Source organism: Wallemia ichthyophaga (assembly GCF_000400465.1).
Source record: "Wallemia ichthyophaga EXF-994 unplaced genomic scaffold scaffold6, whole genome shotgun sequence".
NCBI classification, from domain to species: Eukaryota; Fungi; Basidiomycota; class Wallemiomycetes; order Wallemiales; family Wallemiaceae; genus Wallemia; species Wallemia ichthyophaga.
This window is the reverse complement of record NW_008806279.1, coordinates 477,933-500,826: the sequence shown is the minus strand read 5'-3', so window position 1 is coordinate 500,826 and position 22,894 is coordinate 477,933. Positions and strand designations below refer to the sequence as shown.

At 48.2% G+C, this 22,894-nt stretch overlaps 14 protein-coding genes across 14 annotated transcripts; 7 read left to right on the top strand and 7 right to left on the bottom strand.

Annotated features, from left to right (window-relative positions):
• Positions 1-527: 527 nt before the first annotated feature.
• J056_004074 (uncharacterized protein) lies at positions 528-1,069 on the top strand (the record flags this gene model as incomplete). The annotated part of the gene is made up of 3 exons (XM_009269283.1): positions 528-810; positions 858-910; positions 959-1,069. The coding sequence occupies 3 exons, from the start codon at positions 528-530 to the stop codon at positions 1,067-1,069; spliced, it is 447 nt and encodes a 148-aa protein (XP_009267558.1).
• Positions 1,070-1,334: 265 nt separating this feature from the next.
• J056_004073 (Fructose-2,6-bisphosphatase) lies at positions 1,335-3,069 on the top strand (the record flags this gene model as incomplete). Its single annotated transcript, XM_009269282.1, has 2 exons — positions 1,335-2,513; positions 2,566-3,069. The coding sequence occupies 2 exons, from the start codon at positions 1,335-1,337 to the stop codon at positions 3,067-3,069; spliced, it is 1,683 nt and encodes a 560-aa protein (XP_009267557.1).
• Positions 3,070-3,176: 107 nt separating this feature from the next.
• On the bottom strand, positions 3,177-3,744 carry J056_004072 (uncharacterized protein; the record flags this gene model as incomplete). The annotated part of the gene is made up of 4 exons (XM_009269281.1): positions 3,177-3,319; positions 3,368-3,436; positions 3,489-3,565; positions 3,617-3,744. 4 exons carry the CDS (start codon positions 3,742-3,744, stop codon positions 3,177-3,179), a joined length of 417 nt encoding a protein of 138 aa, XP_009267556.1.
• An 87-nt stretch (positions 3,745-3,831) lies between these two features.
• J056_004071 (5-amino-6-(5-phosphoribosylamino)uracil reductase) lies at positions 3,832-4,437 on the bottom strand (the record flags this gene model as incomplete). Its single annotated transcript, XM_009269280.1, has 1 exon — positions 3,832-4,437. The coding sequence occupies one exon, from the start codon at positions 4,435-4,437 to the stop codon at positions 3,832-3,834; it is 606 nt and encodes a 201-aa protein (XP_009267555.1).
• A 158-nt stretch (positions 4,438-4,595) lies between these two features.
• Positions 4,596-6,545, top strand: J056_004070 (Biotin--protein ligase; the record flags this gene model as incomplete). Its single annotated transcript, XM_009269279.1, has 1 exon — positions 4,596-6,545. One exon carries the CDS (start codon positions 4,596-4,598, stop codon positions 6,543-6,545), a length of 1,950 nt encoding a protein of 649 aa, XP_009267554.1.
• A 93-nt stretch (positions 6,546-6,638) lies between these two features.
• Positions 6,639-7,786, bottom strand: J056_004069 (La protein-like protein; the record flags this gene model as incomplete). Its single annotated transcript, XM_009269278.1, has 2 exons — positions 6,639-7,736; positions 7,778-7,786. The coding sequence occupies 2 exons, from the start codon at positions 7,784-7,786 to the stop codon at positions 6,639-6,641; spliced, it is 1,107 nt and encodes a 368-aa protein (XP_009267553.1).
• A 527-nt stretch (positions 7,787-8,313) lies between these two features.
• Positions 8,314-10,544, top strand: J056_004068 (uncharacterized protein; the record flags this gene model as incomplete). Its single annotated transcript, XM_009269277.1, has 2 exons — positions 8,314-9,540; positions 9,591-10,544. 2 exons carry the CDS (start codon positions 8,314-8,316, stop codon positions 10,542-10,544), a joined length of 2,181 nt encoding a protein of 726 aa, XP_009267552.1.
• Positions 10,545-10,594: 50 nt separating this feature from the next.
• On the bottom strand, positions 10,595-13,605 carry J056_004067 (AP-3 complex subunit delta-1; the record flags this gene model as incomplete). The annotated part of the gene is made up of 6 exons (XM_009269276.1): positions 10,595-11,693; positions 11,755-13,220; positions 13,267-13,296; positions 13,352-13,474; positions 13,525-13,545; positions 13,591-13,605. 6 exons carry the CDS (start codon positions 13,603-13,605, stop codon positions 10,595-10,597), a joined length of 2,754 nt encoding a protein of 917 aa, XP_009267551.1.
• Positions 13,606-13,632: 27 nt separating this feature from the next.
• Positions 13,633-16,653, top strand: J056_004066 (Coatomer subunit beta; the record flags this gene model as incomplete). Its single annotated transcript, XM_009269275.1, has 3 exons — positions 13,633-14,500; positions 14,551-16,571; positions 16,621-16,653. 3 exons carry the CDS (start codon positions 13,633-13,635, stop codon positions 16,651-16,653), a joined length of 2,922 nt encoding a protein of 973 aa, XP_009267550.1.
• Positions 16,654-16,788: 135 nt separating this feature from the next.
• Positions 16,789-17,357, top strand: J056_004065 (Enamine/imine deaminase; the record flags this gene model as incomplete). Its single annotated transcript, XM_009269274.1, has 4 exons — positions 16,789-16,825; positions 16,870-16,905; positions 16,955-17,187; positions 17,235-17,357. 4 exons carry the CDS (start codon positions 16,789-16,791, stop codon positions 17,355-17,357), a joined length of 429 nt encoding a protein of 142 aa, XP_009267549.1.
• Positions 17,358-17,407: 50 nt separating this feature from the next.
• J056_004064 (putative prefoldin subunit 1) lies at positions 17,408-17,859 on the bottom strand (the record flags this gene model as incomplete). Its single annotated transcript, XM_009269273.1, has 3 exons — positions 17,408-17,570; positions 17,615-17,787; positions 17,830-17,859. 3 exons carry the CDS (start codon positions 17,857-17,859, stop codon positions 17,408-17,410), a joined length of 366 nt encoding a protein of 121 aa, XP_009267548.1.
• Positions 17,860-17,919: 60 nt separating this feature from the next.
• On the top strand, positions 17,920-18,847 carry J056_004063 (uncharacterized protein; the record flags this gene model as incomplete). Its single annotated transcript, XM_009269272.1, has 2 exons — positions 17,920-18,313; positions 18,363-18,847. 2 exons carry the CDS (start codon positions 17,920-17,922, stop codon positions 18,845-18,847), a joined length of 879 nt encoding a protein of 292 aa, XP_009267547.1.
• Positions 18,848-18,885: 38 nt separating this feature from the next.
• J056_004062 (Transcription factor 25) lies at positions 18,886-21,214 on the bottom strand (the record flags this gene model as incomplete). The annotated part of the gene is made up of 2 exons (XM_009269271.1): positions 18,886-20,934; positions 20,981-21,214. The coding sequence occupies 2 exons, from the start codon at positions 21,212-21,214 to the stop codon at positions 18,886-18,888; spliced, it is 2,283 nt and encodes a 760-aa protein (XP_009267546.1).
• A 102-nt stretch (positions 21,215-21,316) lies between these two features.
• Positions 21,317-22,765, bottom strand: J056_004061 (putative T-complex protein 1 subunit beta; the record flags this gene model as incomplete). Its single annotated transcript, XM_009269270.1, has 1 exon — positions 21,317-22,765. The coding sequence occupies one exon, from the start codon at positions 22,763-22,765 to the stop codon at positions 21,317-21,319; it is 1,449 nt and encodes a 482-aa protein (XP_009267545.1).
• Positions 22,766-22,894: the final 129 nt, after the last annotated feature.

Sequence of the window (22,894 nt, the reverse complement as noted above, 5' to 3'; positions counted from 1 at the left end):
AATGGGATTAGTAGACACATAGTGGTGTTACGTTTATGTAAAATGTTTGCCACACTCTCATATCTCTATCTTAGTTGAGTTGCTAGTTATACTCATTGAAGCTGAACAATATTGATGTCAAGTGGGAAGAAAGGGCTGTGGTTGTGGAAGTAAGTTATATTCTTGAGATACATTTAGAAGTAGTGTTAAAACCCCTCCTCAACCCGAATACTCCACTTAAATGCTGTAATCACAATCGCCAAGTACTTAACTATGAAGACGTGAAATGAATGAAAGGGAATCGGGCATTCCAACGAGCTTATCAGGCTAAAACAGCCTATTTGAATTAATTGCGTCAGAGCATTCCAGTTGAACGCGTGATATAGTAACGCGTGGAAGGGTGGATGATTGTGAGCGTTTTCGATGGAACTAGTGGTGTATTTGTAGTTTACACATATAAGGCCTTAAATAAACGCGTTAAAATGATTTTTACATCTTTATCGACAATTATTCGTTCTTACTCTTGATCCAGTACGACGACGACGAGGATGCCAGTAGTGACGAAGCGAGCATCAGAGGCGAATCTCAAGAGAAGATCGAAGACGTCGTTGAACACACGGAGACGCCTGAAAGCCACTGGATCGACTGACAGGATTGGGAACGATGAGAATGACGGGGAAGTCGCGCGTGGACAGAACCAAGCTAGTGGAAGTGGAATAGGCACGGGGATTGGCGTTAGCGGAGGGAACGCGGGAAGTGCCGGGAATGCCAACAAGAAGGCTAAAACTAGCAATGGTAGACGCGCTTTACTTGAGATCGCGTGGTGGACGGGTGAGTGTGGGTATTGGTGGTAGTACAAATGACTCTTACAATCACAGTGACACCAAATCTTGGGGAATACCTCAATACAAGTGATGGACACATGTCTAATGTGGGTTTGTTTTTATTACCAAGTGTAACTCACTCATACGCGTATCAGAGCTATATCCTCTATAGCAGATCACCAACGCCTTCATTTGAATTTGAACAAAGGCAGCACACTCAGGCTACCCCACGACCAACAATCTCAAGGGCTTCTTCAATGAGGTGATGATGTCGTTGATGACGTCAGAATATTTACATAGGAATATCAATTGGAATCATTTAACACGCCTAATCAGGCTCACACTCTCTTTAATAGCAAGACACACTCACTTAATAGCAAGACACAGGTTTATACGGATGAGACATTCCACTTACACAGCCAAACCCAATTAACACAGAATATAACGCAATTTTGTAATTTGTTTTTATTTTCATCTAAAATCATGTATTCTTTACCAATAATCTCCTTGTTCTCAAACGTCCATCATCTAATGTCTCCTCCCGGTTCTCCCCCACAGCACATCAAGGACCAAGAAGCCACGTCTCAAGCCAGCAACCAATCTTCTCCTTCCCTCCCCGCCCAATCTTTCGGAATGGAGCAATTGCATCATCACCACTCCCAATCCGCTCACAGTCTCCACCACCCATCCAGATCCGCGGGCCAAATCCCCGATATCGAGAGGCTTAAGCTTGATAGCGGTCCCATCTCGCCTGTACCATACACAGCATCCAGTGCCAATGCCGGTATACTCAAACAGCTCGACCAGAGCACCAACGCCAGTAGACTAGCCAGTAGAGCCCCATCCCGCGCACCCTCCGTCGCAGGCATTGGCAAGACAGCTGCCAAGCCTGATTACTCCGAAGCTAAAATTGTCGTTGCGATGGTCGGTCTCCCCGCACGAGGCAAGTCGTACCTATCCAACAAGCTGATGCGTTATCTCAAGTGGCTCGAGTACGATGTCAAGGTGTTTAACGTAGGTCAATACAGGCGGAAATTGGCGCGCGAGAAGAAGGCAACGACGGGCGCCCGCGATGACCATTCAGCCAGCTTCTTCAACCCTAACAACGCAGACGCGATGGGGATGCGCGAGAAGATGGCCAACGACTGTCTCGAAAATCTCATCGATTGGCTTAAGCAGGGTGGAAACGTCGGTATACACGACGCTACCAATTCCACTATGGAACGCAGACAGAAACTTGCAGAACGTATTGAAAAAGAACGTGGAATGCAGATTATATTTATCGAATCCGTCTGTGAAGACCCATCAGTCATCTCGGCTAACGTCGCTGGGAAAGTCAGCGCAGGCGATCCAGATTACAACGGTATGACACCAGAGCAGGCAGAAGCAGATTTCAGGAGACGTATTAGTCATTACGAGGCTGCTTATGAGCCAGTCAACGAACCTCATATTAGCTACTGCAAGGTTATCAACGTGGGTGAGAAGGTCGTGTGCAATCTCATCAACGGTTACCTCGAGTCGAGGATCGCATTCTATCTAATGAACCTTCACGTCTCACCAAGGAGCATCTTCCTCACTAGGCACGGCGAGTCTATGTTTAATGTCGAGGGGAGAATCGGCGGTGATAGCGACCTCAGTCCTCGTGGTGCAAGGTATGCGCAAGCACTGCCTAATCTTGTCAGGGATAATGTCGGCAATGTGCCGCTAACTGTGGGTGATGATATGAAGATGCCTAGTGTGCTTGATACTAACGTATCTACAGCTGTGGACTTCGACTCTCAAACGCACCATCCAGACTGCTTCTAACCTCCCCTACCCGAAACTCACATGGAAGTCGCTCGATGAGCTCGACGCGGGTGTGTGCGATGGGATGACGTACGAGGAAATCGAAGAAAACTACCCCGAAGACTACGCGAATCGAGACGAGGATAAATATAACTACAGGTACAGAGGTGGAGAGAGTTACCGCGATGTCGTTATCAGACTCGAGCCAATCATAATGGAGATGGAGAGACAGAACAACATACTCGTTATAGGGCACCAGGCCATCTTGAGAGCTATCTATGGGTATTTCCATAACATTCCTCAGGAGGAAATACCGTACATCAAAATACCGCTGCATACAGTCATCAAGCTCACACCTAAAGCGTATGGATGTGACGAAGTTAGGTATCAGCTTCCGATCGAGGCAGTGGATACGCACAGGCCTAAGCCTAGTGTGAAAAGGAGTGATAGTACGGCTAGCAGGTCGAGCAAGGGGGTATGAGAGGGTGTAATGAAGGATAAAGTGTTGAAACCGATGAAATAATGTCAAATGAAAATTTTCTACTCTTACTTTTCTTAAAAGATATGGTACAAGTTGCGGAATGAAGTCTATATTCTTGAGGAATCTTGAGGGTTTTGAGGAGCGTCTGAGTTGTCTGTGGTGTTTTGAGTGTCGATTGAATCTGGATTTGCGTCATCGTCATCATCTGCAATCTCATCGCTGTAGTGTTCTGGATGGCTTCTGAAGCAGTCTGTGGAGGTGTTTGAGTGAAGTAACCTATCAACACATCAATACTCACCTTGCATGCCTTTGAACGCCTCAACACAATCGATTCCCTTTGGATCAGCTTCAGAGTAGACGAAGCAGGCTATAAGAGCGTTTGAGTTTGTGTTTGCCCTTTTATAACACATCACACCCACAGAAAGCACTCTTGAAGTCTTCGCCACAAGGGCCATGAGCCATTCCGCCTAAACAGGGACAGTCCCAGTTTATTTCACTGGGGAGTGTGTGAGAGGCTGTGTACTGTGTGTCTTGTCCCCTTTCTTACCCTGTTTCTGGGTCATATGCGCCGCCCGAGTTGGAAGGGGTGGATTTGTTGTCATCCTTGTCGTCGCTGTCGACAGCATCGATATTATTTAAATTGCTGTCATCAATTTTCTTATCTGTATCGCTCATTCCGCCTGATTATCAAGAATTACCAAGCGAGAAGACGACAAGTCGGGGAAATGAGGAAATGAGAAAATATCATTGAAAATTCAAACTTCAATTATCTATAAAATTAGCGACGAATACAACATCCTTACCAAATACTTTGCTAGCTTTGTGATGTAGATTTGGTGTTTTTGAGTTATTTGGTTGATTTTTCACCACACTAACACCATCACCGATGAGCACAGGCGAGACTGTAACTACTAGAGTATCGGCCAGGGTGTCAGATAGGGATGTTTCGTTTGCCGACGCGGCTAGAATGCTCTTGATCACCGTTGCACCACCTTCAACCATGAATCGCGTAAATCCAAATATCTGGCTGAGTGTGTTGAAGTGTTGTCTGTTGAGTGGTGTGCTTGGTGTGAGAATATCAACCACTTTCACTCCACTCTCCTCTAACGCCAGTCTTTTGTCGTTCTTGGGTGAGTCTCTATAAGCCAGCAGGATAGGCTGTTTACCAATTCCATTGTGGTAGTTTGAGATTAATTTCGCTGTCACTGGCATCTTATACTCGGGATCAATTGCAATCGGCGTTGGTTGATTATCTAGCGGTGCTACAACAGGCACACGCGCATTTAATCCCGGATTATCGTTCACCAGCGTACCACTCCCAACGACAATTGCATCCGAGAGAAGACGGAGGTTATGCGTCATAGCCATGCTTTCTTTGCACGATAGAGTTATTTGCCTGCCATGACTCCCAGCAATGAATCCGTCCAATGATTGAGCATATGTGAGTAACACGTGTATTCCATCACGCCCGCCATTTTCGTAAATGGCTTGATAGAAGCTATCCATCGTCGTTGTGATCGTTCAAGATGAATATCCTGATATACGATGATCAAGGCTGCAGCGCCACCTCTATAGCGCATCTCAAATCCCAACTCACCCGTTTCCTCTCTCCCTGCTACTCGATCCAATCAGTTTCAGCGGCTGTACTCGCAAATGAGCCTTGGGAGGAATACACAGCGGCTGTTGTTATTCCAGGCGGGCGTGACCTGCCATATTTGCACTCTCTCCGCGGCACACTCATTGCGCGTCTCAAACGGTACATTTTCAATGGCGGGCGGTACTTGGGTGTCTGTGCCGGTGCCTATTTCGCGTGCAAGCGTGTAGAGTTCGCAGTGGGGGATGAGTCGCTGGCCATTGTAGGCGACCGCCCGCTCAACTTGATTGACGCACTCGCCGTCGGACCCGCTCTGCCCAACTTCCAGTACAACTCTGAGCGGGGTGCGCATCTGGCTGAGGTGGAAGTGGAGGCGAGCACGCACAAGCACACACACACTCGTACACAAGCACACGACAAGCTACTCCTTTATCTCAATGGCGGGTGTGCGTTCGATATCGGCAGCACAAGCACACAAGACACAGACACAGACACATCCATTCTCGCTACTTACTCGCACAACGGCTCCGTCGCAGCTCTGCAGAGGCGCTACGGCAACGGCAGGGTGGTAGTGACGGGTGTCCATCCTGAATTCAGCCTCAAATGTCCGCCAGCCAGCCTGGTCGCGGGAGAGCAGCACCTGCAGCATCTCGAACTGGACCAACTGGAACAAGCAAGAATTGCGCATCTTCGCACTCTCCTTAATGCCCTAGCCCTCCATCTAAAACCGATCGATGAGGCTAAACCGGTTGGGCTCCTGCCGATGCTCCTCGTCGGCAGTAGTCGCGGGTTGTGTGAGTGGGTGGCAACAGTGACAGAGGGGCGCAACAATGCACCACCCAGCCATCCAACTCCCGTCGACAGCGGGAGTGATGAGGTTGTTATCCACGGTTCTGGATTCAATGAGCATGTGGAACGCGAAAGGATTGCTCACACTAGAGCAGATGTAGAAGCAGGTGTGACCAACCAAACCAAACATATCTACATTCACGCTCTAGACGCGTTCAACAAACTCCCACCGCACACGCCCAAGTTTGACACTGCTGCGTACTTGGCCCTCCTCCAGAGCGTGCACGCCGGCCGACTGCTTCTGTATGGCGAGGCCGTGGGCAGTACTCAGACGCTGCTCGATAGGAACACGCGGATGCTACGCAGCTGCCCGCACGGCTTCCTCGCTCTAGCTTCCCATCAACTAGCAGGGCGAGGGCGCGGCGGTAATGCGTGGGTGAGCAGCAGCGGCTGTCTGCAGTTCAGCCTAGTTCTCCGTCTACCAGGCACGCGTGGCTCGCGCGTCGTCTTCGTGCAGTATCTTATTGGTCTCGCTGTCGTGCAGGCGTTGCGCGCACATGATCCCTCTCTCGACATTGCGCTTAAGTGGCCAAACGATATCTATGCAACGCGGTACAATTCTGAGGGCGCTCAGCAGCCACTCAAAATAGGCGGAATCCTCACCACCTCACATTTCATAGACGGCCAATTCATCCTCATCGCTGGCGCTGGTGTTAACATCTCCAATAGTCAGCCAACTACTTGCATCAATGATATCGCGAGCACACCATTCACCTCCGAATTGGCTTGCGCTCTTATAATGAATAGGATCGACGAGATGTGGGGGGTGTTCGAGAAAAGTGAAAGCGGTTTTGGAGAGTATCTCGACGATTATTACAACGCCTGGATGCACAACGATCAGGAAATCACCCTCCAGCACACCGGTCAGAAAGTTAGGATTGCCGGTCTAACACTCGACCACGGATATTTGCGCACATACCCAGATATCAGGTGCCCTGTTACTCCAAAATCTCTCCTTTACAACCCTATAGACCTCCAGCCTGACGGTAACTCTTTCGATATGCTGAGTGGTTTGATCAAGGTGAAAAAGTAGAAGTTTTGTGTTAGAATTTGTGTTTCAGAAGTCATGTGTTAGAAATTATATGTATAAATAGCATTTACATTACTCCCTTCGCCTGTAAAACCCTCAATTCCTCCTCTGCTTCTTGTTGCCGAAATTCTGACCACCGCCCTTGCGTTTCTTGCCCGCCTCGTTGTGTCTGGTGAGCACAGCCTGTGCCATGTTCTTTGCGTTCTCAAGGTAGTATTGCTTCTCCTCCTCCTGAGAAGGTCTGGTGAAGGATACAGCGACGTCATTAACCTTAACGTTATTATTGAGGGTGCTGATATCGCCATCCTCAACTGGTCTCTTGTATCCCGACATGCCGTTTGTTTTGGCGTCGTCGACGATGACGAAGGATGGTTCAATGTGCTGCTTCATGCTAGATTTCAGATCGCGGAAGACCATATCACCCAGAGAAGAAGGAGCAGACCACTTCAATACGGAACCAGGGGTGAATTGGAGAGCAGACTCATCAAACTGACCATTCTCTTTATTCACCTCGATATCTTTACCCATCAGAGTCATAGTGAGTGGCTGTGCAGCCTTCTCACTATCCTTGTTCTTCTTGTTCTCCTCTTTGAAGGCGTTGAAGTGACCCTTTGACTTTTTGTTGCCAGATCCAGGAGTAATGCCCTTCTCCTTGCATTTCATTTCAACGTATGCATCCTTTGCCATTGTGAGTAGGTCGCTATCGTTGTACCTGCGCTCTTCTTGTGGAAGTTCGAGGAACTTCTTTGCGTCGTCTACAGATTCAAATTCCACAAAGACAGAGTTCTTGAAAGCCTTCTTTTCATCTCTTCTCATTCTCACTGCGAGTGTTTTACCGAATTTTGCAAAGAAGTTCTCAAGGTCAAGTTGAGTGGATTGAGTTTCATCTGGGAAACCTTTAGCGTAGATGGATCTAGATTCACGGTCTGTGACTGGCTTCAACTCTGTAACACGCTTAACATTACCGCCGTCTTCGCTCACAGCCAGCTTTGAGGATTGACGGAGAATATCAGCGACTTTGTCAGCACCGCCAGCCTTCTCTACAGGCTCTCTCATGCGCTTGAATGATGCAATTGTCGATATAGGTACCCAGCCCTCATCGTTCTTCTTAGTGAGCGACCACAAAAACTTATCGAAAGGGAGGTTTGTGTCTGCAAAGTAGAACTCTACTTGATTGAGGATGGTTTGAGATGGCTGGAAGTGTTAGCAGTGGCTTTGGATGTTTAATAACTCACGTCTTCCATGGTGACTGTGTGTATCGAAGAAGATAATCAATAATCTAAATACATTTATAGAAGTAAGGATTCTCACTCATTGGCTTTGTTGGAATCGTTTTCTTGGTTAGTGTTGGTGTTTGGCTTGCTATAGATGGTGCTGGTGTTGTTCTACTACAATCTCCCTTCAGCTGTTGAATCGGCTGATACATGTTTACAGTCTCATTCTTTGCCCAGAATTCATCATTCGGTGCTGGTACTTGTTCCTTTCAAGTCTTTAGAGATAGACATAGAGATGACCTGAGACAAACCTTTTTGATCAAGTTTTTCGATTTATTTTGATCACTTGACATTCTCTGTGTAATCTAATGTACATTTACTCATTTTCACTTAAAAACACAGCCACGGTTGCTATCACTCAGCTATCAGTGATGCTATGCGGTGCTGTGCTATGTATTAGCTTAATAGGATGAGGAATTGATTTTTTAAAATTGATATTACTCGTGTGTGTATTCCTCATATCTTTTCTTCTTCTCTATCACCTCCTTCCAATTACCATGGTTTTCGGTTTGAAATCAAAGGACCACGCAAATTCAACAGAGCAGGAGGACAACGCTGCTCAACTGCAATCTGACGTTGAAGGACTACAAAATGAAATGAAGGAATCTGAGAAGGCAGGTGGTAGAGTGCATACCTTCGACCCCAATGAGGATCCACATAGCAAGAAGAAGGCTGCTGCTAAATCATCAGGCGCTCCAGAGACTCCAAAGAAAGCTACAGACGGTGCTGCACTCGACCTCGATGATGATAGCGATACTGCAATTGACCCAACGACGACACTCGATGACGCTGCCAAAGCTACAACCGATGCAGCTGAATTGGGCGATGCTAAGGATGATGAAATATCAAGTGCAACCCAAGAAGCTGAATCTGAAGGTGACTTTATTCCGGGAAAGATTCCTCCTTGGTATAAAGTTGGTCATAAAATGGCACTCACTGCACTCACAACCAACCTGAATGATGACGTTGAACTTAACAAGCTGGCTACACGTTTCTTTGGTAGATGGTACATGAATAGCGGTATACTCATCCTATCCATGTCCCTCACTATAATCATCGGTAAATTTAATCTTGGTGTGGGTTGGGTGCTCCTAGTCCTCGCTGCTGCTAGCACCTACTACAACACCCACATGAAACGTGTTAAAAGAAATATTAAGGATGATATCAGCCGCGAATTATCTATCAATCGTCTCGAATCTCAACGCGAATCTGCTGAATGGGTTAATAGCTTTTTAGACAGATTCTGGCTCATTTATGAACCTGTACTCTCCGCTGCTATTGTTAGCAGCGCTGATCAAGTTCTCAGTCAGAACACTCCCGGTTTCTTGGATAGCATACGTATGACTCAGTTCACTCTCGGTAATAAGGCTCCTGATATTGAATACGTTAAGACTTGGCCCAGTGCAGGCAATGATATCATCCAAATGGACTGGCGCGTCTCTTTTAAACCAAGCGATACCTCCAACATTACCCCCAACGAAGCAAAAAAACAGGTCAATCCAAAAGTTGTTCTCGCTGTGCGTATTGGTGTAGGTCTTGTCGGCAAAGCTCTTCCTATTTTGCTTGAAGATATGAATTTTAGCGGCTACATGAGAATCAAATTCACTCTAGACAAAGATTTCCCTTTCGTACAGCTGGTCAGTGTTTCTTTCCTCGAGCGTCCTAAATTCGACTACGTACTCAAACCAATTGGCGGTGATACTTTTGGTTTTGATGTTGGCAATGTGGGTGCACATGCTATCTTAGCCTTCACTGCCTCTAACACTCTACTCAGATTCCTGGTCTATCTGCATTCATTACTGGTCAAGTACATGCTAATATGGGTCCAATGATGTATCATCCCAACGCATTCACTCTCAACATTCAAGAGTTGCTCGCAGGTACCCCAATGGATGCTGCTGTCGGTGTGCTCAAGGTGAATATCAACTCAGCATACAATCTCTCAACCTCTAAATTTGGTGGCGGGAAGCCCGACCCCTACGTCTCATTCACCGTTGGTCCCAAAGTCGGGATTGACCGAACAGCAACAATACACAACACATCCGAACCTACATGGAACGAAACCAAATATCTCCTGCTCACTAATCTCAACGACATGCTCATTATGAATGTGTTGGACTACAACGACCACCGCAAGGACTCGGACATGGGTCTAGCGTCGTTTGATCTCGCCACTCTCAACGAAGAGCGCGTATGTGGTGATAAGAATGCCAAGTTGATTTTCGACGATAAGGTCCATGGAATGTTGGACTACGCCGTGCACTTCTTCCCTACGCTCGAAGCTACTAGGGATGAAGAGGGCAATGTGATCCCTCCCCCGGATCTGCCTTCTGGTGTGGTGAGGGTGAACATAATGCAGGCACAGGATCTCGACAGTAACAGTGGTAAACTTCGTGGTCAGCTCAGAGGCCAGCTGTCCCCATTCGCCACGCTGCGTGTCGGGAAGAAGGAAATACATCGGACGCAAACGGTTAAGTCCACTAAGAATCCTACCTGGGGTAGCAACAAGGAATACCTCGTCAAGAATAAGGATAAGTCAATGGTGACAGTGGAAGTGTTTGATGATAAGGGTTTCAATCAAAGTACTTCTCTTGGTTTCGTCTCGGTTAAGTTGCGCGACCTTCTCACAGCTAAGGAGAGATCAATCGACTGGTTCTCTCTTAGTAAGGTTAAGAGTGGTCGTATCAAGATGGCAGCCACCTTCAAGCCCATTGATTTCGATAACTGATCTTAACTCCATAGTATACGTATACGTAATGATTTTTAATGCTACACAACTTAATGTATTTTTTCGTTCCTTTTTGCTTTCTTTTTCACCACTTTGTTTACCGTTCCCGACGACAGCGCGTGTGGTTCTGGGGAGCGCGTTGTGCGAGGTGTGTGAGGTGTGCTCAGACTAGACTGACTGGAGGAGGTGGGGAGAGGGGGAGATTTGAGTGAGTGTGCGCGACTGCTGGTGCTGCTTTTATTTTCATTTTTGGGATAAAATAGTGCAGAGTGCTTTGTGTTATCATGCTCATCATGCTCATCATGCTGGAAGTTGACTATCGGTATGCTATCCACATCGTAGTGATTTTTCTCCTGCTCTTCTTCACTCTGACTCCCTCTTTCATCCTTACTCTTGATGTAGTAGGGATTTTCAGCGCGTTCAGCTCTGAGCGCCGCCTTGCGCTGTCTCCTCCGTCTGTTTTCTTCTGCTGTATCCACAGTCACTTGGATTGTCGTCTTGTGATTCTCCTCCTTCTCGTGTTCGTCGTCCGTGTAAACCTCATCGCAGAGATCTGCGATCAGCGGCGCATCTAGATCAACGTTGCTGGCCATATCAGCCTTGTCCAACGGCACAGCGCCTGGCTTATCGAAGTATATGCTGCTGAGAAGATAGAGTGAGCGAGGAGCTTCCGAAGCGGTAGCGACGGTGTCGCCGTGATCTACGTTTGTATTTTCCTCGTTGTCCAATTTGACATTCACATTGACGTTCTCTTTTGACTCATTCGCCTCATTCATCGCACTCTCCTCACTCTCCTTCCCATCCGTCGCTTTTTCACCACTCCCGCTCTTGCGTAACTCCCCCCACACAACAGAGAGGAGGTTAACAAGAAGACGAGCTCGTTCGACGACGTCCACATCGTTCGAAGCTTGACAAGGCGTAGCAGCGTCAATAGCGGCGCGAGCGAGTCTGGCCATCTGCGCACTCTTCACATTGCCTGCATCCTCCTCCCACGCATTAGCGAGCAGCATCGCATGTATCCCGTAAACTTTGCCGAGACTGGTGAGGGCAATTGCGACGGTGCAAGGCGAGAGGCGGGGTGTGAGGAAGGGGTGGAGGTGGGCGAGATGGGCGAGATTAGACACGGCTGCGTGTGGTGTGTCGAGGAACCTGATTGAGTATGTTAGTAGAGCGCACTAGCCGGGAATAACACAAATCTAAGTACACCTACATTGCATATTCACCGAGGATGTATACAGCGGCTGGTAGCATCGCATGCTTTATACTACTCATGACACCGCTGCTACTGCTACTGCCAACGTCTGTACCATCACCGATACTGCTACTGCTACTGCTACTACCACTGCTACCGCCATTGCTGCTCTCCACATACTCTCCCAGCAGGGATAGCGATATATTCACACTGTACTCGCGTGTCTGTGGATACGTCACAGGTATTTCTAAAAAGGTGGACTGGAGGCATGTGGCCAGATCATCTTTGCTGGTAGCATCACGACCAGTATCACCGTCCATCTCCACACCTGGAACAACCTTGGCGAGTTGCACAACGACATCAATCAACCACGCAAAGGAGGGGATGTTAGTATATTGGTCGCGTTTGCAAATATCGAGGACAGTGTGAGCGAGTTTGCGAGTGTAAGAAGGCGTGTTGGTGTTGCCAGAACCACTGCCATTGATGCGGGGGTCTTTCAGCGACGCAGCGGCATCTGGACGGGTTGGGACGAGTTGTTCGAAGAGTTTATTCATAACTGGCTCGACATTTTCAGTTGTGACGATGGCGCTAACGACTTTTAGACCCTGCAGGCGTATGGTGAGGTCGGGGTCGTCGAGGGTGCTGAGCAGGTCGTCTTGGTGTACATGTAGGAGGTGAGCGTGTGTCGGTATCATCTGCGCTATAGCTAGCAGTGCTACGTATTTCACTTTTCCCTCGTCAGATATGTTGTGTGGGTGTCGCAGAATGGATAACTCACAGTTGTGGTCGTCGTCGGTGAGGAACTTTGTTAGCTTCTCGAGACAGTTCTCCGCCATCTGGTTCTTGTGCAGCATACCACCGACTATGCAGGTGAGAACGCATTCGTAGAGCACACTAACAGCTGTTGTGCTCTCGATGAGGTCGGAGAGAGGGGCGTAGAGCTTCTTCTGGAGACGCTGTTCGTGTGGTAGTAGCGCAGCAAATAGCTTGAGTATCTTGATAATCATCCAATTGTTGTTGGATGATGTGAGGAGGTCGTAGAGCGGCGGAGCAAAACCAAGAGATTGGGTAGGGTATAAAGAGGCCAGTTCGGTGATGGCGGAGACAGTCGCACTGAGAACACCCGCGTCGTCGTCGTGCAGCCTTTCCCTCAGGCGCTTCTTGAAGTCAGCGAGGTCGAGGTTGTTGGACTGCTTGATGGCTACGAGGATCGCAGCTACAGCCTTCTGACGAATAGCGGGGCGTGTGTGGGTCGACAGCCTGGAGAGATCGGCGGATAAGTCAACTGATAGCTCCGGCGTCGCCACGGAAGAGAAGCAGCTGAGTGCGGCGGATGGCTCACTGGCGAGATCCTTCTTGAGAAGATTCGGCATTAGAATCATTACGTCAGTTTGAGAAGAGAAAGATAAAGACGCGGCGAGATAGCCAATAGATTTAAGATGTAATTTTGAGGAACTGGCTGTCTCGATGATGGGGAACGCGGACTGAAGTGGGGGTGAGACGCGGCAGAGTGAGACACATGTAACTAACCCAGGAAATGTCATAACCGAGCATTTCAAGCTGTGTTTTGGTTAGTTAAGCGTGTAGATCACGACTATTAACCCGATTAACCCACATAACTCAATTTGAGTACAGCTACAGATTTAGTTTCGATATCAGCGCTTTTGATCTCATTCTTGATTTCTTGTAAAGTTGATTGTATAAATTTATCCTCATCGTCCTTATTGGCTCGTAAGCCCTGGATATGGTGAGATGGTGAGATGGGGAGAGATGAAACAGCGCACGCACCTTGATGAGGCCAGAGAGGTGCTACAAGGCGTAAGAAATGAAATAATTTTTAAATTCCAGGCTCACCTGTATAAAGAGCATGACAGCGCAGGTTGAAGAGCAGCAGCCATGAACTCAAACTCAAATTCAAATTTAAGTTCAAATTCAAACTCAACGCTACCAAGCTACACTTTAATTAATTTTGAAATCCTCGATCAGCCAAACGTCGCTGAGTTGCGCCATGCGCTGGAGAAAGGCAGTGACGACCTCAAACTCGAGACGCTTAAGAAGATAATACTACTCACGCTAAATGGCCAGCCACAGCCACAGCTTCTAATGCCCATTATTCAATACCTTCTTCCCAGCAAGAACAAGCACCTTAAGAAGCTTCTTCACTTTTATTGGGAAGTTTGTCCCAAATACGATGACAGCGGCAAGCTAAAGCAAGAAATGATTCTTGTGTGCAATGCAATTAGAAATGATCTGCAGCACCCAAATGAGTTCATTCGTGGTTCCACCCTTAGATTCTTACAGAAGCTCAGTGACAGTGAGTTGCTAGACCCTCTGATACCCACCGTAAGAAGCTGCTTGGAACACCGCCACAGCTACGTTAGAAAAAACGCGGTATTCGCTGTTTGGTCTATTTACAACCAATTCGATTACCTTATTCCAGACGCTGCGGAGTTGTTAGAAGCTTTCTTAGCAGCTGAATCTGATTCCACATGCAAGAGAAATGCTTTCGTTACACTCTCTGACATTAATCCTTCGTCTGCTTTGGATTACTTGCACGTTCTATTCGATAACGTCGCGTCTTTCGATGAATTGATGCAATTATCTATCATTGAATTGATAAGAAAGGATTGTCATAGCGAAAATCCAAACAAAAATCAGTACATAAGGACTATATATGAGTTATTAGACAGTCCTTCTCACTCTGTTAAATATGAAGCTGCTACTACTCTAAACGCTCTCACAGATAATCCTGCTGCTGTAAAGTGTAAGTTGATGGCTTAAACCCAATCTACTGCTCTCACACAACCCCTGCAGCCGCTGCCAGCGCTTTCATCAACCTCATCGTAAATGTCTCAGACAACAACGTAAAACTTATTGTCTTGGCTAGGTTGAACGATATGCATACAAAACATAACCACCTCCTCGACCCTCTCATCATGGACATACTCGACGTTCTTTCAGCCCCAGATATGGAAGTTAAACGTAAAGCGCTGAAAATTGTTTTGGAGATGGTAACTTCACGTAACGTCGACCAAGTTATCGATTACTTGAAGAAAGAACTCATCAAAACAACTTCGTCACAAGATTTAGAGCGTCTAGTTGAGTATCGTCAACTACTCATCCAATCCATTCACAACATCTCCGTCAAATATTCTCAAGTCGCGTCCTCTGTTATTGAAACTCTGATGAGTTTCCTCGGCGACTCTAACAACCCTTCGGCAATCGATGTGATAGCTTTCGTCAGGGAAGTTGTCGAGAAGTTCCCCACTCTCCGTCCCACCATAATCAACCAGCTCTTCAAGACATTCCACCATATTAAATCTGGTAAAGTATTCCGTGGAGCTTTGTGGATAATTGGAGAATACGCTGAATCTAGCGACGATATACAAATAGCTTTCGAGAAAATGAGGGGTGTATTAGGACAAATCCCAATACTTGCTGCTGAGCAGCAAGCGTATGATGCGCAGGAGTACACTGAGGACAAGGAGGCTACAAATGAGAACAAATTGGTCACCACCACCAAGGTGCTAGCAGATGGTACGTATGCCACCGAAACGACCGTCTCAACAGCCGAGGATGCGAGTCGATTAGCAGCTGTAAAAGCAGCGACAAAGCCTCCGTTACGTGGATTAGTGCTTAATGGCGACTTCTTCACAGCCAGTGTGCTCGCATCCACACTCACCAAATTGGTTCTGCGACTCGTCAGCAACAACGACACTGACAGCAGTGTACAAAATGCCCATAAAGCGGAAGCGATGTTGATGATGACGTCTATTGTACGCGTCGGGCAGACCAAATTTGTTAGTACGGCGATAGACGAAGATAGTGCTGAGCGTATACTCGGATGTGTGACAGCTCTAGCAGAGACGAATGCCGCGGCATCCGCGAGTTTCACAGGGGTATTTCTCCACGACACGAAGCAGGCATATGCAACAATGGTGGCAGATGCCGAAGCGAAAGCTGCCGAGAAGGCTAGATCAACTGAAAGAGTTCACAAAGTGCAACCTGACGATGTCATCTCGTTTAGGCATTTCAAAAAGTCACGCGATGTTGACACGCGCGAATTCGAACTCGACTTGTCGCGCGCTACCGGCGGGACTGAGGCTGATGCTGTCGGCGATGATTTCATGTCGAAGCTGCAGCGTATTGTGCAGCTGACTGGTTTCTCAGATAGCGTCTATGCGGAAGCCTATGTCAACATACACCAGTTCGACATTATACTCGATGTGCTCCTCGTTAATCAGACTGGGTACACACTGTCTAACCTTAATATAGAATTCGCTACACTGGGCGATCTCAAGATTGTCGAACGTCCTTCAACTACAACTCTCGCACCACATGCCTTCCACACTCTCAAGGCTAGTGTCAAGGTGAGCTCCACCGAGACAGGAGTTATCTTTGGGAATATCGCTTTCGATGCTCTTGGCAGTGGCGGTGGAAGTGGAGAGGGAACGAATATAGTGCTGAACGATATCCACGTCGATATTATGGACTACATCAAACCTGCTACATGCACAGAATCGCAGTTCAGAGCTATGTGGAGTGAGTTTGAGTGGGAGAACAAGGTGCACGTCAACACTACGATAGACGATCTTAGAGTGTATCTCCAGCATATCATGAAGAGCACCAATATGGCATGTCTCACTCCCGACGCTAGCATGAGCGGGGAGTGCGACTTCCTCTCGGCGAACATGTACGCGAGGAGCGTGTTTGGGGAGGATGCGCTGGCTAATATCTCACTGGAAAAGACGGTAGATGTGGGTGAAGGTTGCATACAGGGACACGTCAGGATCAGGAGCAAGACGCAGGGGATTGCGTTGTCGCTGGGAGATAAGGTGTGCTTGAGGTACTTGCAAGGGAATCGATTGCTGACGTCGCTAACAGATCTCGCTTGCGCAGAAGGTTGTGGAGGAGTAAAGTGGAGTGCCAATGTGTTTTATAACAATTTGAAAGTACATGAGAATTCAGTTAGATTGGCCGTCTTGGTTGATTTTTTTTTGGCAACAAGGAGAAGAAACCCAAGTGGTTTAATATACCAAGTATTGTTAGATAATGATTCATAAGGTTACACGTCAACTGTCAAGAAGTAGTAGGTGGATGGAGGTTGATAGGTGCGTTGCTAACAAATTCCAGTGTCGCAAGGATTCAAAGTAACTTCAACCCCAAATGGTGGGTGGATTGGATCATATGGTGCATGATGGTTTTGACACCCGCGTAGCACCATCAGCAGTAGGGCCATACGTACAAGCCATTACTCACAACGATGTTGTTTATGCATCTGGATGTATACCACTCAACCCAACGAGTATGACAGTCGTGGAGGGTGGTGTAGAAGCCCAAGCAAAACAGGCACTTGGAAATCTCAGCAAGGTGCTTGAGGCATCTGGGTCATCTATGCAAGACACCATCAAGACAACGTGTCTTCTCAAGAACATGGAGGACTTTGTCGCAGTGAGTGTGAGCGCAGAGGCAGAACACGGCTAATCAGCGTACACAAGTTCAACAAGGTCTACGAGGATGCATTCGCACCACACAAACCAGCCAGAAGCTGTTTCGAGGTTGCTAGACTCCCAAAGGATGTTCTAGTAGAGGTTGAGGCTATAGCAGCAGTGAGCAAGTAAAGTGAGTAAAGTGAGTGCAATGGATTGAATAAGTACATATGTCTAGATATTTAGCTTCTCGACTGGAATACATCTTTGAGATTGCCTTGTGCGTTTGTGAGTTCCTTCTGCATGTAGCCCTGTTTCTTCTCGAGGGCGACTAGGTCTTCTAGCAGGCTACGCTCTTGCTTGACTAGGTCTTGGATGAGATCATTTCTATCCACCTTGATGAACCTGTGTTGTTGAGCCGTGTACCAGCCATTTCGCCCACCACTCACATCTTCCCAACGCCGTTGTACAGAGCGCCCTGTCCATCGTCCGGGATGCTCTCCAGCTCAGCTCTAGTCAGCTGCACCAGGCGCTTCTCACGACCACGGGACGCCTGCTGCATGGTGACAGTACGCAGTGCTTTCTCTGCACCTACAGCCTGTTGCTGTATATTGAAGAGAACCTGCGGTCTGTGAGTGGATTACTGCGAATTGCACTCAACCACCTTCTGCAGCGCTTCGTCGTTAGCGCTCATCGATGTGTGTGTCCAACGTAACACAATAAAACACAATAAAACACAATAAAACACAACAGAATGCCCATCTGCGTCTACTGCCAGTACACGCTCACTCACGCAGCCACCATGTACTCAGATGTCGATATGCGTGTCGAGCTGTGTCCACGCTGCTCGCGTCTGGTCGACCCGTACATTGGCAAACGCAACATCAGTCTGCTGGCGGATCTGGTCGTGCTCAAGCCAGGTGTTCTCCGGCACCTCCTCTTCAACAGACTGAGCCAGGTCGCTTTCTCGGAGCGCTACAAGAGCGTTGTGAGGGGCAGGGCGGGTGAGCACAACGCGCACGCACACGCACGCACAAGCACAGCCATCACTCCACGCTTGCAGCTCTTCAGACTCGGCGGTATTCTCGTCCTAGCTGATGCCTTCGTGCAGTGGGTGCACAGCCTTACACCGCTGAGTGGGATAAGCGGTGGGTGCCGCAGGTGGCTCATGCAGACACCCTCTGACATCCCTCGCAGCAACATCCCACACGTCCTTCCTCTCATTCCTCTTTCGCGCATTCGTAGACGCTGTCGCTTACCACATAGGCGTAATCCTCGCCGTGCGCTGTCTACACCCCAAATACCCCACACTCTCCCTCCCCTCCACTCAAATCAGCCTCGCTATTCTTTACTCAAGCTTCGCTAAGCTTTTTCTCCTTCTCCTGCTCGTCATTGCCGATCCGAGTGGGGGTGCCGAGCGCACCGATAAGCGTGTTGGAATGCCCAATGACTTTTTAAGCTATAGTACTCTCACCGACCCCACAAAACACTCCGTTTGGCTCATTTTCTCGGCTCTCGACGACGAGTCTATCGATAGAGCGTACGTCGTTAACACGGTCGTCGGTGGCATGTCTGCTGGTTTCGGCCTGCGCGTGCTCCTCAATACCCCACCAATTACCACTACCCTCATCATCCTCGCTGGCTGGCTTGTGCGGTCTGTTGCTCTCTACTGCCTAATATAGCTATCTATTGTCTGTTTATTACAAGATCAATATCAATATCAATCTACGTTGTCGTTGGCGTTGCCCTGGTTGGCATTCCCTGCAAACATGCGAGCAAATCTGTCTATTATCCCGGGCTGCTGTGTGGCATTGTCCTCCGGCTGATCATGCTCATCACGCTCATCACGCTCATCACTCTCCCCATCACCATCGCCCTCCTCTTCCTCACTCTCCCAATCACCGCCAAACCCACCAGGCATACCACCCTCCTGCAGCTGGTTGACCTGCTCCTCGAACGCGACGCGCGTATCTGGATCCATCTGTCCGAGGTTAATATCGCCGCGGAGGAGGCTTTCTATCAAAGACACTATCCCGCCAGTGTGTGAGTGTTGCTGTGATTGTGAGTGTGCACCCATCTGTCTGCCCCCTCTCATACCCGCGAAATAGCCCGCGTCGTAGCCACTACTCGAGGTGCTCGGAGCAACTGGATCAAATGCATCGCCTTCGCTAAACGTTTCTGGCAGAAAAGCTTTAGCGTCTGTTATGTTATTGATGATGGCGTGTCTTGCGACGTTTTCCGGGAAGGTTTCTGATGGAGAGATAACCCCACTGTCCATCTGCCTCTGTGCCAAATCAATCTGACCACGCTCACTAACGCCGTCCGCACGCAGCGCATCGAGCGTATGGTCGACTATCGCCTGCACTGGCAACGCAGGGTCGCGATAGAGAGGGAGGGAGTGAGCGCAATAAATGCGTGCGAGTGCTTCGTTACGGCGGGCGTGTATTGGTGCATACTTTTCATAATGCTTCTCGACGACGAGCACATTCTTCAACACCTCCCCACGCTCTGCTGACACTCTGACGAGGTTGTGTTCAAGTAGCAGCGATAGTACCAGCGGATGCGCAAGCACGGCCTGCAGGAAATACTTGACTGTCGCATCCAGTGAGACGTGCTTTCCATGAACACTTCTCCCTTTATAATACGTCGCCAGCGCCCGCGCATACGCTATGCCAGGGAGGAATGTTGTGTCTGTTAAGTGTACGCTGTGCGTATGGTTATACGGCCACTCGCCTGCCACGCCAAGCAACCAGTCGTACTGACCAGCTTTGACGGCGAGGAAATCAAGCTGGAGGAGTGCGCCGTGTGGGTCAGTGAGTGGGTCGAGGGCGAGCATCACCTTGCCATACTCATACGCCGTCCTCCAACACCCCTTCATGCGTAGATGTGTAATCAGTCGACTGAGTCCCAGCCACAATGCGCGGTTCTCCACCCTGTCGAAATCTACCCTGCATCCACCCGAAAGTGCACTGAAACCCATCGCAAACCCTCTCTCTATAGCAAAAAGCATCCTCTCTGTAAAATCACCGGCTGTACCATTATCACCTTGCATTCTAAACACTTCCGAGACTTGATTGAGTGTATCGACGTGGTAAGGGTATACTTGCAACAGTGCCATGAGCGTGTTTGGATCGAAGCTTCCTGTAGCGTCTAAGAACTGGTGTTGAACGGATCTGTACGCAGCGTCGTGCTCGAATGTCCACCAACTTCCACTGTTCTGCAAGTTGATAGTGGGGGGAAGAGCGTGTCTCTCTTGCCACTCTCGTAGCTCGTCCGCGCTGAGCTGTCGCATTGTCATTCCATCCAACTTTGCTGATGTCGCAGGTGGCCAGGTTGGTTTGTGTTGGGAGAGGTTTGAGCGCGGTGTGGCTTTGTGAACCATCTGCTGCATCCGCGCTTGCCGTCCACGCGCTCTCCCCTGACCGTAACTATTCATCGTCGTTGCTGAGCTCACCACTTTGCTGCCAAACATCTTCTTCATTTCCGCAGACGCGTCGAGGTGTTTAGGGTCGACGGAAAGGAGAGTGCGGAGGGTGGAGAGTGTGCTGTGTGGAGTGTTTGCCTGGTGTGACTGCGCCTGTGACTGCGTCTGTGCCTGTGTCTGCTCGTGTGGATACTTGATGTTGAGCTCGCGCAACGCCTCGTCGATCTCATTCATCCCTTTCTTATGCTTTTGGGTTGTGTGGGGTTGTGTTGAACGTGGTTTGGACTGCAAACGCTCACCCTCTGCCACATTCACATCCGCCTTGCTCTTCTTCTTCTTCTTCTTCTGCGGGTGGATTGAGCGGGGATCAGCGACTGGGACTGCTACACACCTTGTTTGATGAGGATGTGTGCGTGGTGTGAGATGATGCTGGTGCTGGCGTGCCAGACTCATCCTCCTCATCCTCTTCGTCCTCACCGCCACCGCCTAATGCTGCGAATGGATTGACTACTTTGGGTGGCTGCTGTGGCTGCTTTGATTCCTCGTGCACCTGCTCATGTTCATGTTCATTCGCTTGCAAAGCCTCTAATTCTTTTTGCTGGCGTAGTCGCCGTGCGTTCGACATGGTAGTTACGTCACAAGAGAGAAGACCACAGTGATTCAGACGGGGAAATGAAAAAATGAAAAATTCAAAGATATCTTTTTACAACTGAAACAAACACCTCAATTATCCTTCACGTTGTCTTGGAGCAGCTCTCAAAATGGTGTCGACTCTGAGTAGCATTTCTGTTGCTTCAGACGCAGAAGAGACGACCTGTTTCTTGAGTTTGTATGATTCTGTAATACCTAGCTGCTTCATGTCTCCAATTTCTCCTTTGAGCATATCCAAACCAGCTTTTTCATCACCATCGTAGTGTCTCGCACGCAGTTTTGCGACAAGTTCAGCAGAATCGTAACCAGCATTGTCTGCAAGAATAGTTGGCATTTGGAGGAGTGCCTTGGCGAATGCTTCAGTAGCAATAGCCTTCTTTCCAGGAGTTTTGCGTGCTTGCGCGTCGACAGCTTTCGCCATTAGAGTCTCTGCACAACCACCACCAAGGACTGTTCTAGATTCTTTTACGGTTTGTGAGAGAACAGAGAGAGCGTCGTGGAGAGATCTCTCAGCTTCATCGATCATCTGTGTAGTGGCACCGCGTAAGACGATGGTGCATGCTTCACCTGCTTTGACACCGGAGAACTTGATTAATGTGTCTTCACCGATCATAATCTCCTCAATGAGATCACATTCACCAACTCTAACCTGGTCAGGATTGTCAAAGGTGCTAGCAATTTCACCACCAGTAACCAAGGCGAGACGCTCAACACCTTCAAAGTCAGCGTGTTCGATCGAGGTGATGTTAGATTCAGCGAATAAGGATTCAGGGTAGTTGTAGATGAGTTGGCGGTTGACAAAGGTGTTTATTCCGTGGGATTTGATGCGTTGAACTTTTGACTTCATTTTTTCGCGTTCAGCTCTTTCTAATTCGGCTAATTTGCCAGTAGAGTCAACCTTAACTTGAGCACCAAAGATCTTAATCTTGTCAGTATCCATGGAGGTGTTACCAATGAGAATTTTAGCGTTTTCGACTCTCTTTGGACAGTTTGTGCCAATTTTCTTGTCTAAGATGAAACCCTCGTCGAGGTAGGAATCTGTGAGTTTACCGCCGACTTTCTTAATGACTTGGATATTTTCGAGATTTGTGGAGCCTTTGAGACGTAAGACAGCGTCAACAGCCAAGTTTGCAAAGTAGTCCTTGTCTTGGGAGAGGACCTTTGAGGAGAGGGTGGTTCTAGCGATGTTAAAGAGGTCTAATCTGAAGGCATCCGAGTTGGCTGAGTTGTCAATGGCAGCAGATTCAAGTGATTCCAAAGCAGCCTTTGTAGCAATCCTGTAACCATCGACGATAACTTGTGGATGGGTTTTTGAATTGACCAATCTTTCAGCCTCTCTTAATAGCTCACCGGCTAGAACAGTAACAGATGTAGTACCATCACCAACTTCGTCATCTTGTACCTTTGAAATATTTACCAAGATTTTAGCAGCTGGATTGTCTAATGGGATTGATTTGAGGATTGTTGCACCGTCGTTAGTCACTGTGATACCACCATCAGTACCAGATTGCAATATCTTGTTCATTCCCTTTGGACCAAGCGTTGACTTGACTAAATCACCTAACGCTGTTCCACCCACAAACGTAGACAGACGCGCATTCTCACCTCTCTCTTCTTGGGAATCCTTGGAGAAAATTGGTCTAATTGGTTTATT